The sequence below is a fragment of the Heloderma suspectum genome, chromosome 5 (assembly GCF_057233095.1).
Source record: "Heloderma suspectum isolate Gila_16-S chromosome 5, 16-S_ref, whole genome shotgun sequence".
Classification (NCBI taxonomy): domain Eukaryota; kingdom Metazoa; phylum Chordata; class Lepidosauria; order Squamata; family Helodermatidae; genus Heloderma; species Heloderma suspectum.
In genome coordinates this window covers 226,277,764-226,297,681 of record NC_139462.1, presented here as the reverse complement: position 1 = coordinate 226,297,681, position 19,918 = coordinate 226,277,764, and the positions used below count along the sequence as shown (strand labels likewise).

The following is a 19,918-nucleotide window of genomic DNA, read 5'->3' as shown; positions in this document are numbered from 1 at the left end:
CCTGCCAAGACAGAGGATGATGTTGCAGCACGAAGACCCTCAACATCCTTAGGAAAAAAAGGAAGAAGCTGTACTACGAGCCCTGCCGATGAGGAGCCCTACCTGGGAGAAACTATTGAGAATTTCTCCTCCTCCTGGAGAAATTTGGTGAAATGGTCTTCTGAATTTCTCTGCCCACAACTGGTGGAGAATTTCAAGAGGCCAATTGTGCACTACTCTGTTTTGTACAATAGGATGATAACTTTATCCCTTGCCCCAGTGCTTTTGGCTGTAAAGGACACCATGTCTTACATTACAATTGCTGGTGATTATGAGTAGGGATGTGAGAGGAATCTGGTTGAGGGGTGGAGCTCGATGAGCTTTCATTGATCCCCCCCCCTGATTTCAGTTCATCTTCTGCTAGATGGCCCAACTTGGCCTGCAATGAGTTGGGCCAGTTAGCAAATTTTTGGTGTTTTTTAAAAAATTTGCACAAATTATGGGCACAATCTTCACAGATTTAGCACATTGTGGTTGTAATTGACATAAATGGCAGAAATTTGCACAAATTATGGCTGACACAAAAGAAATATATGCAAAAAGTCCCCGGAGTTTGAGGAGATGCCTTGGCTCGGCTTGCAAATGCAGGCCGAGTCATGCATGCTGCAGAACTCTGGTGAGCTCCCCAAATGCCTGGTTTCCCAGCAACAGACCTCCCTAATTATGAGTTGTGCCCTAAGAATCTGTGTGTATCCTCTCTCAAATTGAGGCCACAGGGGCTGCATGCAGCTGCCAAAGACTTCTTCCATGTCCATCCAGGTAGGTATTTGCTCACTGGATCATGCTGTGATGGCATCTGCATCTGTTCTGGCCTCACCTGAAGCCACTGGCTGAGAGATGCCCCCAAAGCAGAATCCAGCTCAACTAGGTGGGTTGGGCTTGATGGTCTTGTAGGCCCCTTCCATCCCTACCATTCTATGATTCTAAGGTTATGTCATGTCTGCAAAATGATATTTTACTTTTCTGCTCTCATCCAGGAAATTTCATTGTACACGGAATTACATCCACATGCATTTGTTTCTCTCATTCATCCTGAGGGCAGCTTCTGTGTTCACCAAAGACGCCATCTTGTTCTCGGACGACAGCATGGACCACTGCCTGATGTCAACAGTATGCATCTTAGCTGATCTGAAGTACAACTTTATACTAAGGCAGGGCAGCAGAACTTCTGGCTTGTGAGCCCAATCCAGCTGGCCTTGGGCCACAATCTGACCCTCTGCATTTCCCCAGATGCCTAAGCCTCCCTATTTTATTTATTTATTTAGTACATTTCTAATCCTCCCAATATCTAATGTTTTCTGGGCAGATTACAACCAGTTAAAAAAGTAAAATGCCACTTTACAACGAAGTTAAAAATATAAAATACAACAGACATATTGAAAGGAATAAAATACAATATAATGCAAAACAAGAATCTGCACAGGGATTGATAAAACTAGGGGTGCACGAAAGTCACTTACCTGGTCTCGCAGCTTGCTTCGCGGTGGGGGGGAGGCACTTCACTGCTCCCCCCGAAGTTCAGGCTGGGGGGGGAGGCTTCCCACCTCGCCCGGCTGAAATTCAGGCCGGGGAGAAGCGCCCCGTCTCCCCGGCCACGAACTTCAAAAGAAAAAAAAAAAACACAACGCCGCTGTGATAGGCTACGTAACGATTAACGTAGCCTATCATGGCTAGATCTGCAAAGTCAGCTGTGATAGGCTACGTTAATCATCACATAGCCTATCACAGGTGACTTTGAAAAAAAAAAGTGCGTACGCAAATGGCGGCCCCCATAGGGAGCCGCCATTCGCGTTCCTTATTTGGTCCCTGTAGTCTACGTAAAGATTTATGTAGACTACGGCGAAAATAAGGGCAATGCTATTTGCGTTGTCCTTATTTTCGCCGTAGTCTACGTAAATCTTTACGTAGACTACAGGGACCAAATAAGGAATGCAAATGGCGGCTCCCTATGGGGGCCGCCATTAGCCGTACCTGCTTTTTTTTTTTAAGTCACCCGTGATAGGCTACATGACGATTTACGTAGCCTATCATGGCTGACTTTGCAAATCTAGCTGTGATAGGCTATGTTAATTGTTACGTAGCCTATCACAGGGTTTTTTTTGGTTTTTTTTACTTTGCTTGTAATGGCGGCGGCGGCAGCCGGTCAAAAGACCAGCTGCCGCCCCTGCCCCTGACGAAGACCTGCCGAACTGCCGCCGGGACCCGCTGCCGGGAGGGACATTCGTGAAAGGTAAGTCCCATCCCGGGGGGGCGGGGGGGCGGAGAAGTTCTCCCCAAACAACCTTTAGAGGACCGAATGCATTGGCGCTTGGCCCCCCGAAGTTTCGGGGAGAAATTTTCTCCCATCCCTAGATAAAACAACCATAATACCCTAGAAGTAGGTCTCTAAATTGCCTGGAAGAAAAGAAAGGTCTTTGCCTGGCACCAAAAAAGATAATGTAGGTAGGGACGGCGGAGAATTTCTCCACGAATCTCCGGGAGAATTTCACCGAAATTGGTGGTGAAATTCTCTGCCGGCCCCCCGCCATCCCTGGGGTGGGACTTACCTCGTGCGAATGTCCCTCTTGGCGGCGGGTCCCGGCAGCGTTTTGGTGGCATTTCGGCGGGGGCAGCGGCGGCGGCCGGTCTTCTGACCGGCTGCCGCCGCTGCCATTGCAAAATAAAAAAGGAAAGTAAAACACACACACCCCCGTGATAGGCTACGTAACGCTTTACGTAGCCTATCACGGCTAGATTTCCAAAGTCAGCCATGATAGGCTACGTAAATTGTCACGTAGCCTATTACGGGTGACTTTGAAAAAAAAAAAGCACGTACGCAAATGTACGTTTGCGTACATGGGCGCCGCCATTTGCGTTCCTTAGTTTGGCACGTCTAGTCTACGTAAAGATTTACGTAAGCGTTCCCTTATTTTCGCCGTAGTCTACGTAAATCTTTACATAGACTAGACGTGCCAAACTAAGGAATGCAAATGGCGGCGTCCCATGGGCGCCGCCATTTGCGTACGTGCTTTTTTTTTTTTCAAAGTCACCCGTGATAGGCTACTTGATGATTTACATAGCCTATCATGGCTGACTTTGGAAATCTAGCCATGATAGGCTACGTAAATTGTTACGTAGCCTATCACGGGTGTGTTTTGTTTTGTTTTTTACTTTACTTTTTTTTTTCGCGGCCGGGTAGACGGGGCACTCCTCCCTGGCCTGAATTTCGGTGGCGAGGGATGGGGCGCCTCCCCCCCGGCCTGAATTTTGGCCGGGCGAGGCGGGGCGCCTTCCCTCCCTCGCCTGAACTTCGGGGGGAGAACCGAAGTGCCTCCCCCCCCACTGCGAAGCAAGCTGCGGGACCAGGTAAGTCCCTTTCGTCCATCCCTAAATGTAGGTACCCGGCAAACCTCTTTGAGGAATTTCTTCCATAAGCGGGTGTCACCACTGAGAAGGCCCCCTCTCTTGTAACCACCTGCCTAGCTTCCTTTGGCTGGGGAACCTGGAGAAGAGCCTCTGAAGATGACCTATGGGTCTGAGCAGGTACATGCAGGAGGAGATGGGCCTTTAGATAATCTGGTCCCAAGCCATTCAGGGCTTTAAAGGTCAACACCAACACTTTGAATTGAGCTCAAAAATGGACTGGAACCCATTTTGAAGCATTGGCATCACATGATCAAACCGGCCAGTCCCAGTTAGTAACCTAGCAGCTCTGTTTTGAACTAACTGAAGTTTCTGAACCGTCTTCAAAGGTAGCCCCATATACAACACGTTGCAGTAATTTCCCTGGCTCGAATCCGTTTCCCCCAATTGCCAATCGTTTGATGGTTTCTCAGGTTAGGTACAGTTTTCCCCCATTCTAAATGGTTGAAAAGCCTCACGAAAGGCTTAGTTATTGGTTACTTTGTTAGTGATTGGAGGAAGGGTGTGTGGCCATCTGGGGAACCCTGGAGTGCCAGATTTTTCCTCCAGGCCAGAGCTCCAACCAGATGTCAGAAATTCACCAGGTATAGCTTTTCCTAACAGAGATATTGTGGATAGGACAGCTTCACCTGGTGAATTTCTCTCTGTCATGCACCTGCTCAAGTCACAGTAGCCCTACCAGAAGAAGAAGAAAAGGTAGGAGACCTGGTTTGAATGCTTGGCTTGTGTAAAATCTTACCAGGTCAAACAAGTCTCCTTGTTTGAAACTAACCATCCTGTTTCGTGTACTTCCTTTAGGTGACATGCAAGGGTGCTGTGGCTTTCTTCCAGTTTAGTATTTTAGCCAACTTCTTCTGGCTGCTGGTAGAGGGCATGTATCTGCAGACATTGCTGGTGCTGACATTTGTACCTGACAAACAGTATGCTTGGAGGTTCATCCTGATCGGCTGGGGTTAGTAGACTGTTTTGGCTTTCGCTCCCATCAATTTGAATTTGAATCCACCACCTGGCCAGTAAGATTGGTTAGTGCCCTTGGTGTGTGTGCATTGACCAAAAAGGTAAAAAAAGGTGTCCCCAACCAGTCGTGTCCGACTCTAGGGTGCGGTGCTCATCCCCGTTTCTAAGCCGAAGAGCCAGCGCTGTCTGAAGACGCTTCCGTGGTCATGTGGCCGGCATGACTGAACACCGAGGTGCACGGAACGCTGTTACCTTTCCCGCCGAAGCGGTACCTATTTATCTACTTGCAATTTCTTGCTTTCGAACTGCTAGGTTGGCAGAAGCTGGGACTGAAGAAGGGAGCTCACTCCGTCACGCGGCACTCGGGTCTCGAACTGCTGTCCTGCCGACCTTCCGGTCTGCAGTTCAGCGTCTTAACCACTAAGCCACCGCGGCCCCTTGCCACCGCGGCATTGACCAAACACATTTTATTAATCTGTGGTTTGGCGTACTTGCTTGAGTTACCTGGAGCCTTCTTCTTTGTGTCCAATCTGTCATCCACATAGATGTTAAGGATGCCACCCAATTAATGGACGCTTACTCGATTAACTGTATGAGTTTTAGTTGATTAACTGATCTGACCCTGTGACTAGGGTCATTTGTTTTGTACCAAATGAAAATGGAATCAAATAGGGAGACTTTGATCCAGTCTTCTTTTTTTATGAAACAAATGACCGGTGTAATGAATGGATATGAATGGGATTAATTTTCATTATCCCATGTGTAACTAGGGATGTCCATCACTGTAAAATCTCCCCTTAAGGGCCTGATGGACTCTCATGGATCCCCCAGCTTGGCTTGCCTTTGCGAGCCTAGCCAGAGGTTTGTTCCTGAAATCTAAGAGCTTGGTGGCAGTGGTGGCATGGTGGCAGAGGGGTGGATAGGGGATCGTCCCCTTCTGCCACCATTCTGCTGCCACAGTGTAATGCTCTCTCTGTCCCTGTTGGTGGCAGGGATAAGAGACAGCGCCCGGCAGCCTCCACTGCAAGGCTGGGCAGGGACTGTTCCCCACTCACCCTTCCGCTGCCACTGCACCACCCTGGGGTGCTATGCTCTCTCTGTCTCTGCAGGTGGCAAGGATAGGGAGAGCATCCTGCTGCTGCCACCACAGCACAGCGTGGCAGCCAAAAAGTAGGGGGGGCATTCCTTGCTCAACCTTCCACTGCTGTGCTGCACCACCACTGTGGCACAATTAGGGATGCTGGAGAAATTTGAGATGGATTAAAAGGAGTGCCCACCTCAGGCTGTGTGGAATCCATGGACTTTCCGATGGTTTTTTTACTTTCCCAAAATATATGCATATAAATCCATAGAAAAATACATACGTTTCTGCTGAGGAAACATTGAACGGAATAGGCGACAATACAATAAATGTGATGTACTGAGGTAAATTATGTAAATACTTACGTAAATATTTCTGTATTTTTTCACATCACGGAAAAAATTCGCATCCATCTGTGGGCGGATGACGCATCCATTTTTCCACATCATGGAAAAAATTCACATCCAGCTGTGCGTGGATGAGAAGTTTCCGGTTTGGCCCCCTGAACACCAGCTCGCGGACCGGAGCTCTTGCCTGACTCATGACGTTCTGAGGTGGGCACGAGCTCAGGCGCCCGCTCCCTCAGCAAGGAGAGGGGAAGAAGGCAGCACCGTTCCTCCTTCCCCCATTCTTGCTATAGTGGCTGTGGCATAGGAGAGGCTGGTCATTTCCCATAAGTTTTCCTGGCCTTACAGAAAATGACCAGCTTGTCACTTGCTGCTGCTGCTGTAGCAGGTGGGGGCAGAGGGAAGAAGGAGGCACCTATCCTCTTCTCTCCCCCTCCACCTGCTGGAGGCCAGAGCGGGAGGCTGGGCGCTGGCCACCAAGGCCATTTTCTCCGTGCTGGCCCTTGACAGCTGGCATGAGGAGGAAAGACAACAGAGGCACCCCAGAGCTCTCACCCCGGCCTCCTCTAGAGAAGGCCAGGGAGGGGGGGGCTGGATGCCATCACCCTTCTTCCCTGTGCCGGCTGTCAAGGGCTGGTGCACAGAAGAGGGGTGACAGTGGCACCCTAGTGCTCTCTCCCTGGCCTCCTCTAGAGAAGGCCAAGGCAAGAGGCTGGGGGGTGGCTGCACTGAGGCCCTCCTTCCCTGCGCTGGCCCTTAACAGCTGGCACAAGAAGGAGGAGCAGCTCGCACAGCTCGCGGGCAGGTAGGGTAAGCAAGTAAGCTCGTCCAGCAGGCCCAGGCTGCGCAAGCTGTGGTTGGGGGGGGGCAGTTTGTCAAGCTCCCTGTTCCTGGATGGAGATGGGCTCATCCATCCCTATGCTCTCTCTGGAAGCATCACACTTTTGCATGGTGGCAGAAGGGTGTAGGGTGGGAATGCTTCCCTCCCTTCCACTACTATGCAAAAGATGGACAGTCTGCTAGCTGCCTAACTCAGCGTGAGCTGAGTCAGGAGAGGTAATGGATGTCGGACCAGAGTGTGGGGGGGGAACGGGAGAAACCTCACCGAGCTTCAGCCCCCCAATGGATTCCTCTGAGATCTCTATTTGTAACCACTGATCACTCATGGGAGGGGTCTGTCTTTTATGGTGACAGCGGAATTGCTTTTGGTGGGCACCTCCAGATAGGGATGTATGAAAGTCACTTACCTTTTCATGGATTGTGTTCGCAGTGGGGGGGGGAGGTGCTCTGTCCCTCCCCCCAGAATCCTCGACAGGGGGAAGGTGATCCGGTCCTCCCCCCCGGAACCCTGCCCAGCCGGCTCTGCTCTGCAGCTGGCCAGGCCCGTCCGCAGCTGGAGTTCTGGCCGCAGACGGGCTGCTGCGGATGCAAATGGCGGCCGCCGTAGCAGCCTCCATTTGCGTCCAGCAAGGCAGCCGTGATAGGCTATGTAAGTATTTATGTAGCCTATCATGGATGGGCAAAAACACACACACACACACAAAAAACAGCGTACACAAATGGCGGCCGCTACGGCGGCCGCCATTTGCGTTCCCTATTTTTCGCCGTTTTAGCTTATGTAAATATTTATGTAGGCTATTACGGCGAAAAAAAGGGGAACGCAAATAGTGTAGTGGGCGCTATTTGCGTTCCCCTTTTTTTCGCTGTAATAGCCTATGTAAATATTTACATAGACTAAAACGGCAAAAAATAGGGTACGCAAATGGCGGCCGCCATAGCCGCCACCATTTGCGTAGGCTGTTTTTTTTTTTTTTGCTTGGCTTGCCGTGATAGGCTACGTAAATACTTACGTAGCCTATCATGGCAAAGACCCGGATGCAAATGGTGGCCATGGCAGCTGGTCGAAAGACCAGCTGCCGGAGCCGCCGCCGGAGCTGCTGCCATCCAGAACATCTGCCCCAGGTAAGCCTCATCCCGGGGGGAATCTGCGGGGGGTGGGGGGGTAGGCCGTTCCACCACGGGTTTCGGGGGGCAAATGCAAGTGCATTCGGCCTCACTGACATCCGTGGCGGAATTCTCCACCATCCCTACCTCCAGAGTTGTCATCCCCTCCCCAGATGCTTCAGATGGACACCAGTCAGCTCCACTCCTACCACTGGGTGAAGCAGTATAGTCACTGGTAGCAGGAAAGGAAGAAAGGAAAGGGCAGTGGATTACATCCAATGAAGGCTTTGAACTAGCACAGGGTGTGCAACTCCTGAGGGTCGGGGGGAGAACATTAAGTTCTGCAATCTACTGGGGGCTGCACCCCACCCCGCCCCCTTCAAATTTGCCGGCACTGCCAGGTTTGCTGCTGAAGTGGTGATGGCAGCAAAAAGAATGCCATTCCCCCAGGGGAACAGTGCACATGGGGAGTGCATACCTTGTTTTCAAGTGGGATCATGCTTCTGGGAGTGTGATCATGCTTGCAAACAAGGTGTGCACCCCTCCCCTGTGCACCTTGTCTCCCTGAAAAATTGCAGTGTTCTTTGCCACCACTGTGGCAGCACATCAAGCAGCAGTGGCAGGGAATACAGTGGTGTCCACACACACAGCCAGGCGGTGGACCACATCCATGCATATATGAGAAACTTGTGTCTGTCCGTTCGTTCATTTTTGATCAGGGTTAACCTAGTTCGCACCTTCCGGACTGAACACAGACTCAGACGCAATATGCAATACGCATTTCTGAGCTTGCAATGTAATTCACAGACCCTCCCCCCCCAAATTGTTTTCAACAGCATGTGCACATTTGAAAATAATGCGCAAATGTACTTTTATTGATGAGAAAAGAATGTGTACATTTCAAAGATGCACACAATAGATGCATTCATTCAAAAAACAAACAAAAAACTATCCACGTAAATACACACAGATTTGTTCATGCAGAACAAAAAATGATGTTTGCAATCTTATACAGACTCAAGTTGAAACGAGCTTTGAGATGGAATTCAGAGAAATTTGGCAAGCCCAACGTTTGCTGTTTCTCACTTCCTCAGCTAGATGCTGCCTGCCCCTGTGCTAGCAGAAAGTGCTTCTGTTGAAGCAAGACCAAGCAACATTTTCCCCCAGTCCCCCCATCACATAATTGTGCAGCCCTTAATACCATATCCCATGCTATTTTGCAGATTCTGTTATATGACAGGAGCAGCTTTTCCAAAGTTGTGGGGCAGAGCTGCAGCATACAGGAGGGATCATTAAAAAATGGTTGCCTTACTGTATATGAGTGCAAGTTCTTTCCACTTAGGGATGTATCAGGATATTATTTTTGCTCCCAAAACATGTGATCATGCCCCATACAAAGCTTCAAACATGAACGTGAACATGTGCCCACTAGAAATATTCACAAATGTGGAGCACGTGCTCATGTCCATCTCATTCCCAATCCCCAGTTCGATTTGCACCATTTCCTAATTTGCCCAAATTTCCTCTGTAGACTGAATCAGCCCCACTTTAGCCTATGGAGGAGTGTTGCGCAAATTAGGAGATTTGTGCAAATTTGGGTAAACTTGTGCAAATCTCCCATCTGATTGTTGCTCTATTCATGCAAGTTCCCCATTCGCACAGTACGAAGTCACCATTGGATACAACCCTATGAATGTGAGTTCACACACACATCAAAGTGACAAATGAACAGCAAAAGAAGTGAGGCCTTTTTAGGGTTGGCAGAGAATTTCTCCCTGAAACTTCGGGGGGCCGAGCGCCAACGTGTTCGGCCCCCCAAACAAGTTTCGGGGAGAAATTCTCCGCACCCCCCCGCACCCCGCACCCCCCCCCGGGATGGGACTTACCTTTGGCGAATGTCCCTCCCGGCGGCGGGTCCGGCCGGCGGTTCGGCGGGTCTTCGTCCGGGGGGGGAGCGGCAGCCGGTCTTTCGACTGGCTGCCGCCTCCGCCATTCCAATCAAAGAAAAAAAAACGCCCCCGTAATAGGCTACGTGACGATTAATGTAGCCTTTCACGGCTAGATTTGCAAAGTCAGCCGTGATAGGCTATGTAAATCGTCACGTAGCCTATCACGGGTGACTTAAAAAAAAAAAAAAAGCCCGTACGGATAATGGCGGCCCCCATAGGGAGCCGCCATTCCCGTTCCTTATTTGGTCGCTGTAGTCTACGTAAAGATTTACGTAGACTACAGCGACCAAATAAGGAATGCGAATGGCGGCTCCCTATGGGGGCCGCCATTTGCGTACGTGCTTTTTTTTTTTAAAGTCACCCGTAATAGGCTACGTGACGATTAACGTAGCCTATCACGGCTGACTTTGCAGATCTAGCCGTGATAGGCTATGTTAATCGTCACGTAGCCTATCACGGGTTTTTTTTTTTAAAAAAACTTTTTAGTTCGCGGCCGGGCAAGGCGAGGCGCCTCCTCCCCGGCCTGAATTTCAGCCGGGTGAGGCGGGAAGCCTCCCCCCCAGCCTGAATTTCGGCCGGGCGAGGCAGGAAGCCTCCTCCCCCGGCCTGAACTTCGTGGGGGGAACAGCGAAGCGCCTCCCCCCCACCGCGAAAAGCTTCGAGGACAGGTAAGTGACTTTCGTCCATCCCTAGGCCTTTTAATAATGAAAATGGATGGAATTACAAAAAAAGAAAAATAAATCTTGCACTTCCATGCACATGACTGTATGCATTTTTCCCCCTTGTGTTCATTCTTTTGTCCAGGAGCACCTGCAAGCGTAACACTGACATGGGTCCTGACCAGGATTTACAGGCAGAATACTGGGTGATTCTCACTACTACATTTTCACAAAACGATTATGAAAAGGAAAGTTCCAGGTTTTCAGTAAGACTTACAACACTGATTTATTTTTAGGGATATATATATATATATATATATATATATATAATATAAAGAGGGCCTCTAGAGGGCACTTTCCATAGTGCATTGTTTAAGTATACATCTAAAATTGTGGAGAGTAAACCGAGAAAGGCTGTAGCTCAGTTGTAGAGGACATGTTTCACATGTGAAAGGTGGCAGGTCCAATTCCTGGTGGGGATGGGCACATCTGTTGCCCAGTTTCTCATTTTCCAAAGTGTAAATTCATTTTGGCCATTTTCTGCATCAGTTTGCAAATTAGGCAAAAATGTTTGCAGGAAAATGTGTACACATTTTCATGTGTGTTTCTTCCAAAATGTAGATTTTTGTACATAGTTTTCCTAGTGTGTGCACTTTTTGCAAGCTATTTTACTTGAATTTATGCATTTCTGTGCATACTTCCTACGAATATATGTATTTGTGTGTGCACTTTTCTTAACATATGCATTTTGTGCACGTTTTTGAGAATTGCAAAATTCAGAAAAGTGTGAACGTTGGTGCAGCAGTATTCTGGTTTGCATATATGTCTGGAGAGTATGAACTGGGTAGGTCCGTATACACATTTGGACCAAATAAATTCCCCATATATCCCTAATCCCTGGCATCTTCTGGTAATGCTGAGAAAGACCATTCTTTGTTTGAAACCCTGGAGAGCCACTGTCTGTCAGTGTTGACTAAAGGTCTGCGTTGGTATGATGCTGCTTCCTAAGTCCCTATGTTTGTAAACATGTATATCTGTGGTCCCATTTTGGGGTCAGTGGGCACTTCTTGAATTTTTGAGAGAGTGTCATGTGCACTCTCACAAAATGGCTGTCATGCAGGGTGTTGCTCATTCATAAAATGGCTGCCATAGTGGGCATGGCCGGTCACAGAACACTGATTTCCCAGAAGGCAAAGTGATGAGACTTAAAGAAAAGTAATGTGCCCAAGAAGTTAAGTATAAGGCAGAGGTGAGGTCTGAGCTCCAAAACATGAAACCACTGTGGTGAACCCCAAGAGAAGGCAGCACTTTGCTTTGTAGCATGGCAACCTTCCAGTGGGAAAAAATATATAATTTTAAAAAATCTTAAGATATAAAATTAACATTGGGAGGGGCTGGAAGCGTGGTGGGTACCAAGACAGTGTTCTGTGGGCACATTGGTGCCCACAGGCACCACATTGGAGACCCCAGACTTAGAGGTAACCTCCACTAGAATGCGTCTCCCTGAAATGTAGCGTATGATTCAAGCTCAATTTTTGCTGATTCCCACATCCCTAATCACTACCCCACCCTGGCTTCTTGAGCCAAATGAAGCCGAAATATTGAGAGAACTGATGCCTGGAAAATATTGTTTTGATAGCAGGATACAAAGCACAGTATATTCATCAAAGCAAGCTGTAAAGGGGAGGTGATTGCCTCTTCCAGGTTAATATAAATAATTTGTTTCCCTTGTTTTGGTTATCTCAGATGCTGGGATGATGATGAGGAGAACTCTGCGATGCTGTGGATCATCAAGGGACCCATCCTGTTAACTGTCTTAGTGAGTTTTCCTTTTGATCTGAGTGCTTTGAAGAACAGAAGGCTCTGCTACTGTCTCCAGTCATAGAGGAACACTGGGCCATGTACTGTCCTTGTACTCTTTTGCCTTCCAAGTTAGCTAAATGATCAAGCAAGCTGGGGTGATATTGAAATGCATGAGCTACAGATCTACCTTAGAAATCAGGACAAATACATCTAAGGCCTGACTAGAGCCAGCCCAAGACATTGTGCTGTCTGAGGCAGAGAGGCAAAAGGTGGTCCCTTCCCAAAGTCAAGGTGCTCAGTACCCAAGGCCAGTCAAGTTAAGAAAATCCCACAAGAGCCTCTGCCTCACCCTGGAAGTAAAAATACAATAATAATAAATTGAAGAATTAACAAGTTGCTGCCCTTTCACAGCACCCCAAATCAGCTGCCTGATGTAACTTTGATATTGGTACCAATGTTTTGCCCATGCAATCCTAGGAGTTCTAGGAACATAGGAATCTCACTTATACCAAGTCAGACCATTGTTTCATGTGGTACAGTATCATTGATGCTGATTGGCAGTGGCTTTCGCTTTCCAGGATTTCAGGAAGGATTCCTTCCTACCCCTCCCTGGAGATGGTGGGTATTGAACCTAGGACCTTCTACATGCAAAGCATATGCTTTACCAACTGAGCTAGGCCCCCTCTTCTAGTTGGTGCTGAAATGTCTAGGACCTTAACCCCACTCTAGGAGTTGCCAGCATTCCCTGCGGAGAGGGAATGGCTGTTGAACCACTTTAAGTGTGTAATGGGGACATGGCACATAGTCAATAAAACAAAAGGGATCTGAAGGGTAACCATCCCTTTAGCCTATTGTAGCCATCCTCAAACCGGGTCTCTCCAGATTTGGGGCCTACCATCCACCGAAAATATTTGTAAATTGCTGATCATGTGCTCACGTTTGATTTGCACAACTTTCCTAAGTTGTGCAACGTTCCTAGTTTGCACAAATTTCTCCATAGATTTAATGAGCTCCACTTTTGTCTATGGAGGAAAGTTGTGCAAATTAGGAAATCTTCAGAAATTTGGGGAAATTTGCACAAATGTCACGTTTGATTGCAACTCGATTTGGGCGGTTTTCCCATTTGCACAGTGTGAGCAGGGGTCGCAAACACGAACAGGAGTCAGGCACGAGATGAGTGGTGAGATGATGTTTGCGGAATCCTAGACATCTCAAACATACTTCATTCACCCATCCCTACAGAAATCCATTGTATATGGAATTCCTTGGCCACCCTACATAACAGAAACATTACTGTGTTAGGTTTGAAGACATTGGATAGTGGGGAAAGGAGTGATGCGATTCCTCTGTCCCCCCTCCACCTCTCTGTCTCTCACACAATCAATTTCTTGGTAAAACAATGTGACAAGGAGATACATTCATCAAGCTTTGGTGGGCATTGACAAGCCTCCTTCTTGTTTCTCTAGATGAACTTCATTATTCTTCTAAATGTCATCCGAATTTTGGTGCAGAAATTACAATCTTCAGAGACCAGAGGAAGGCATACAAGGCATTTTGTGTAAGTGACCAAACTTCTCCTCACCAGCTGGAGATGCTGGACCACAATAGTCCAGCATCTGTTGTCATGCTTGTGTCCTTGTGCAGTGTATGGCAATAAATGTTTTAAATAAAAATATAAATATTTTGTTGAAATTTGGGTATAATTTGAGTGAACTGTTGGACCTCCCCAACCCCCAATGTGCAAAAAAGTTCCTCAAAGCTCAGTTCACAGATGCAAATCAGGTTTTAAACACTGCAGAACTCCATCAAGCCAAAAAAGAACCAGATTTCCCAGTCACAGACATCTCTATTATGGAGAAGCTGGGGGCACAGGGGAGCAAATTTGAAGCAGGGTTGCTTGCATTGTTAAGTGTCCCTGCTCAAATTCTTGGGAACACCATCAAGGCAAGCAAAATCAAGTTGGACTTCCCCCCTCCTCCACCTGGATTCTACTTACATCTCTGGAGGGGGTATTACTGCCTGCTCCATCATTCCTTTCTCCTTCCCTAATGTACCTGGGGGAGGGGTGACTTGGAGAAGAAGTGACTCTGTCTGTTAGGACACAGGGAGGTTTAACTGAACTATTGAAAAGCCAGTGGCCATGCTGGCTGGGAATTATGGGAGTTGCAGGCCAACACACCTGGTGGTCCCCAGGTTGTGGAAGGCTGGGTTAGGAGAACCTAGTGTGGGCTATTGACTGTATTGTCCATGCCCACACGGGTCATTGCTACTCATTCTGTAGCTGCACAACTGCACGGTCCTGAGACAACAGCCCCCTGGTAATTCTGTTGTTTCACAATGTATTTTGGTGGGTGGTGGGTGGACATCAGGTTTGGCTACCTAATGCAATGGCACTTGGTGGTGGGAGCTGGTAGCCCATCTGCAAATTGCCATATGAGGCATCTCTAGTGGCCCCATTCATTTCACATAGGGATGTACGGACTGTGTAAAATCCGCTCTGTCTGTGCTTCATGGACTGTCAGGCACCTTGTGTTCCGTCTTCTGCTCACAGACAGATGCGGATCATTTTTTTCCATCATGCGGAAAAATACACAAATAATTACATAAGACGTTTTGTAAGAATTTACATAATTTACCTTAGTATGTAACATTTAGCGTATTGTTTGCTGTTCCATTCCACTTTTCTTCAGCAGAAACTTGCATACTTTTCTACAAGTAAATGTGCGTAAATTTTGGGATTTTTTTTTTTTTAAATCTGAAAGTCCATGGCCTGGGGCGGTCACTCTGCAGCAGATTCTGCAGGTCAGATTCTTAGAAATCTGAGCTCATTTTAGTCTGTCTCGAATGTCTCCAGCATCCCTAATTTCACATTTAAGAAATGCTCTCCAGCCGTTTCTGAACTGAGCTCCCTTCCACTGTCTCTCTTTCAGGAGACTGGCTAAATCCACTTTACTCCTCATCCCTCTCTTTGGGGCTCACTACGTTGTCTTTGCCTTGTTCCCAGAAAGCATTGGGATGGTGGCCAGATTATACATTGAGCTGGGCTTGGGCTCTTTTCAGGTAAGGCTTAGGGATAGGAGGGGCTTTGTCCTGATGGAGAGAATGCAGCCACAGTGGGCTGGATCCAGATTGACACTGGTTCAACCGTGCCGGGGGAAGTGGATTTCCTCACCCACTCCTTCCCAGAGCAGCCCCTTCAATTGCCTGAAGATGGGGGTCCTCAGTAATCAGGTGGGGGGACCTTTCATGGTTGGAGCCTTTCCTCTCAGGGAAGGTCCCTTCTTCTCATGAAAGGCAGATCCTGGATCCAACCCAATATGAAAGAAAACAAAGCCCTGGAGACTTAAGCAATTTCTGATGGATATTGTTATTGTTACTGTTATTGTTATTTGTTGATGTTGTTGTTATCTGATGGTGGTGGTGGTGGTGGAAGCATTTTTATTCTGCTCTCCGGGGCAAGAAAGACTCAGTAATAAATTAATAATGAGGCTGTCCCTGCCCTTAGGCTTACAAAGTAGAAGTGATGACACAAAATAAAACAGGATTAGGAGGGAGGAGAAGGAAGGCAAGCTCAGAGCCAACTCTCACACAATGCTTATTGCATAGCCTGTAGCCACATCTTTTTTTTTTTTAAAAGTATTAATTACTGTTGTGCGGGGTGGGGAGGTTCTTACAACGCAGGCAATGTGTGGAGAGGAGTGGCTTATCTCTCCATGCCCCTGCTATGTTCCAACTAGTTTTGCACCCGCATGAGGTTGGGAGCCTTAGGGGGAAAGGTTCCTATGGTGTGTGTGTGTGTGTGAATGAATGAATGGGTTGTATGGATGAATGGGGTGTATGAAGGGTGTGTGTGTGTCTGTATGGGGTGCTTGTGTGAGAGAGTGAGAATGGCTTTGCCCACTTTGGGCTCTAGCTGTATCCATTGTCATTGTAGGGCTAATCTTTGGCTGCCTTGTGGTGTTCACATCAGATCAAGCCACAAAGGTAGGAAAAGGCAGTGACTCTCCAATATTAAGAACAAAAGGAACAATTAACTTGGCTGAGTGGGGAGGGCTTTCTCCCTTAATTTTATTAATGATTGATTTGATTTGTGCCCCTCTCTGTTAAAGGCTTAATGGAGATTTCAGTCACAGGCTGGGCAGCCATCTGCTGGGGATACCCTTTTTTGAGCAAGGCATTGGACTAGATGTCCTAGTAGCAGGGATTTCAAAGGAATCTGGTTTGGAGGAAGAGCCCCCCCCCCACACCAGCTCATAGACCTCTAAGCTTGCCAGACTCTGCACATTTGCGGCATCCTGCTTGTCCGTGAGCCACCATTTCGCATACGAACGCTGGTAAGCCTTTCACGGAAACTGACATTTTGTGCAAAACAGCAGCTGTAAATAGCATAATTTATGCAAAATTGCAGGCGTAAATGGTGTCATTAGTTCACTTACGCCTGCAATTTTGCATAAAATGCACTATTTATAGCCGATATTTTGTGCACGGTGTCAATTTCTGTAAAAGGCTTACCAGTGAATTTAGGCAAAATGGTGGCTCGCGGACAAGCAGGATGCTGCGAGCTCTCGCTGGGTGCCCATGGACTGTCCAGTGGCTTGTCCCACACACCCACCAGAGTCAGGAAAGCAGTGGGAGTCCGGCAAGCTTCAACCCTATAATTCCATTGTCTGCTGATGGGATTTGGTTGTGTGTGTGTGTGTGTGTGTGTGTGCGCCTCTCATTATTTTCTTCTCTTTTTAAAGGGCTTTGTTGTTGCCCTCCTGTATTGCTTCTTAAATGGAGAGGTAAGTGGAAATGAGAAGAGTTCTCTCAAATGCCTTTCAAAGGCAAGACCTTCCTGGAATAGTCGGTTTGATTAAAGGGTGCTTTGATCTGCTTTAGAAAAGCACATAACCCACTTCCTTCTTCTCTCTTCTTGGTGTTTTCCAGTCGTTGGGCCCTGGTAGGACATGCCCCAGAACTCCCTTGATCCTTCAAGCCTTGGCTATGAACCATGCCAGCCCTCTTTTACCAGGGGTACCTTGCAACTGAAAGTTGAAATTCCCAACCACTGCACCAAATCCAGCATTTTGTGGAGCCCAGCTTTAAAAGGATCAGGTTTCTATCCCTTAGGACTGCAGACATATGCTTGGAAATGTGGCTGCAAGCCTCACTGAAATCTCCTGTGTCTGTGTGTTCCCCTCCAAACCCCTATCATTATTTTTCTTCCTCTTCTGTGGCTGTCTGCAAACACTGCAGCCGTAAAGGACATGAAGTGGGGACTGGGGAGTCCCTAATCTCCCTCCCTAGACATGTGGGTGGTTCTCCTTATACTCGTGCCCTGTGTGCTGTGAACTGGACAACAGGGGTGCCCAGACTAAGGATGAATGAATGTGTCTGGTTTGTGTTCTCTTGAATTAGGGGGTTTGTTTGTTTTTAATCTCTAATTCTTGCCATCCTGTATGTGAAGAAACTTGCCAATTTTGTAATGAAGTCTGCCTGAAAGTCTTCATTCAGTTTAGTCTTTGTATGAAAGACTAAATGAATGAAATTCTGACCCATCTGCACCAAGTCAATTCAAAAGATACAGCTCTTAGGAACATAGACACATAGGCACATAGGACACTGCCTTATACTGAGTCATATCCTTGGTCCATCTAGCCCAGTATTGTTAACACTGACTGGCAGCAATGGCTTTCCAGGGTTTCAGGCAGGAGTTTTTCCAGCTCTACCTGGAGGTGCCGGGGATTGAACCTGGGATCTTAGGCATGCAAAGCATGTGTTCTATCACACTGAGCTATTGCACCTCCCAGCATGGCCCCTCTCAGCATATTCCCAGCATGGGGAGGACCACGATGTACCTAGGGATGTACGGAATGTGTACAATCCGCTCCATCTGTGTTCTGCAGATTGTCAGGTGCCTTTTATTCTGTCGTCCGCCCACAGATGGATGCAATTTTTTTTCTTCATGTGGAAAAATACACAAATAATCGAGTAATTATTTACATGATTTACCTTAGAACATAACATTTAGCATATTGTCCACCCTTCCATTCAATGTTCCCTCAGCAGAAACGTATGTAGTTTCCTATGAATGTATATGTATAAATTTTGGGAAAGTAAAACAATCATCCTGAAGTCTACGGACACCGTGCAGCCTGAGGGGGTCACTCCACAGCAGATTCCACAGGTTGGATTCTCAGATATCCGAGCTCATTTTCATCCATCTCAGATTTCTCCAGTATCCTTAGATGTACCTGCTCCTTGTGTAACTTTTAAAGATGAGCTGGTCAGAGAAAGAGGAGAGAGGCCTAATTCAGCTCTGCAAACATGGCTGAATACATAGGGATTCAAAGCCAGATGTTTAAGAGCTAAGCAGTATACAGAGCCCTGGGTCCATACAGAGCCCTGGGTCCAGATGAACAAAACTGTCAACTTCCATGTCTTCCACATTTGAATGCTATTCATTCAAATTTGTTTTTCCCTATTATGAAGACATGTGTGCTGTTTGATAAGTTCTTAAGAAAAAAACAAACCAAATGATGTTCTCATCCATCCATAGCCTAGGCAATGTAGACACTTCCAGTCCGGTGAGGGTGCAGTGTGGGAAGAGAAGAAAGCCTCCTTATGTTCCTTCCTCTGGCCTGCCACTTCCTCCTGCACAAAGGGTGAATTTCCTTATCTTCATAGCTACCCCCCCCCCAGATATCAATGAAAGAGGCACATCTATTTTGCCATGAATAAGGCTGCATAATCCACCTTTGTGTTTTGGCTCAGTCCTCACTTCAATTTCCTCTCCTCTCCAACTTTCTCCATCTTAGGTTCAGGCCGAGTTCAAGAAACGCTTGCACAAGTGGCACTACCAACGATACCTCAGCTTCACACGGAAGCATCAGAACCTCTCCAGAGAGAACAGCCCTATTACTTATGTCACACAGTTATCCCTGCTGGACAGAATCAGCCCCAAAAGGAGCATCTGTCAGAATGGCCTGTCCACTGTCTGAAATGGTGACTCACTGCCTGACCACCAGGGTTGCTGCTGGGAAGTTCCTGGATCTACCATTCCAGCTTGGTAGTCTTTGTACCAGGAGATGTGCAGCATAGCATAAGTATGGAAACTATGAACCTTCAGAGCCAGCCTTGCCCAATTAGGCTCCCTCTAGATGTGTTGGAATAAAATTCCCATAATCCTCAGCCAGCTGGAGGAGATGGGAGTTGTAGTCCACGGGAGGGTACCCAGTTGGAGAAAGGTGCTCCAGACAGTAAGGGCTGAGTCAGGGTCAAGTGACTCAGAGCTGGCATCTGTTGGTTCAGGTGACAATTTGTAAACCCCAGCACCAGCCGCACCAACTTTGTTTGAGCAAAAATTCATTGAGGCAGGACAGGAGCTTGCTGGTCAGGATGGTTTTGTCACCTAAGGATGCCAGGACAGCTGGTTGGGGCTCAAAGCTCAGCAATTCCTCACCTGCTCGGCCCCCTGGATGCCAGTCTGCAGATCTCCATGCTTGCCTGACTCAACTGCGCGTTGAGTCAGGGTAGCGCGGGGATCCCTGCTTGTCCGTGAGCGGCTATTTTGAGTAAAATTGGAGGCTCTGATTTATGTAAGTTTCTATTTGCATAAAATGGCAGCTGTAAATAGCCCCATTTACGCCAAATTAAATGGTCTAATTAGACCATTTACGTCTGTAATTTTGTGCAAATGGGGCTATTTACAGCAGCCATTTTATGGAAATGGTGATTTGCGTAAATAGTGGAGCT

General features: G+C 47.5%; 1 protein-coding gene across 1 annotated transcript in view; it reads left to right on the top strand.

Annotated features, from left to right (window-relative positions):
- The window catches only part of LOC146345228 (vasoactive intestinal polypeptide receptor 1-like), a 49,744-nt gene extending 30,580 nt beyond the window's left edge, over positions 1-19,164 (top strand). Inside the window, exons 6-13 of the mRNA XM_084859834.1 lie at positions 1,017-1,149; positions 4,240-4,393; positions 10,524-10,584; positions 12,125-12,197; positions 13,648-13,739; positions 15,112-15,241; positions 16,924-16,965; positions 18,982-19,164. Coding sequence (XP_084715960.1) covers positions 1,017-1,149; positions 4,240-4,393; positions 10,524-10,584; positions 12,125-12,197; positions 13,648-13,739; positions 15,112-15,241; positions 16,924-16,965; positions 18,982-19,164 — 868 coding nt within the window. The remainder of the gene's footprint in view (positions 1-1,016; positions 1,150-4,239; positions 4,394-10,523; positions 10,585-12,124; positions 12,198-13,647; positions 13,740-15,111; positions 15,242-16,923; positions 16,966-18,981) is intronic.
- The last annotated feature ends 754 nt before the right edge of the window (positions 19,165-19,918 follow it).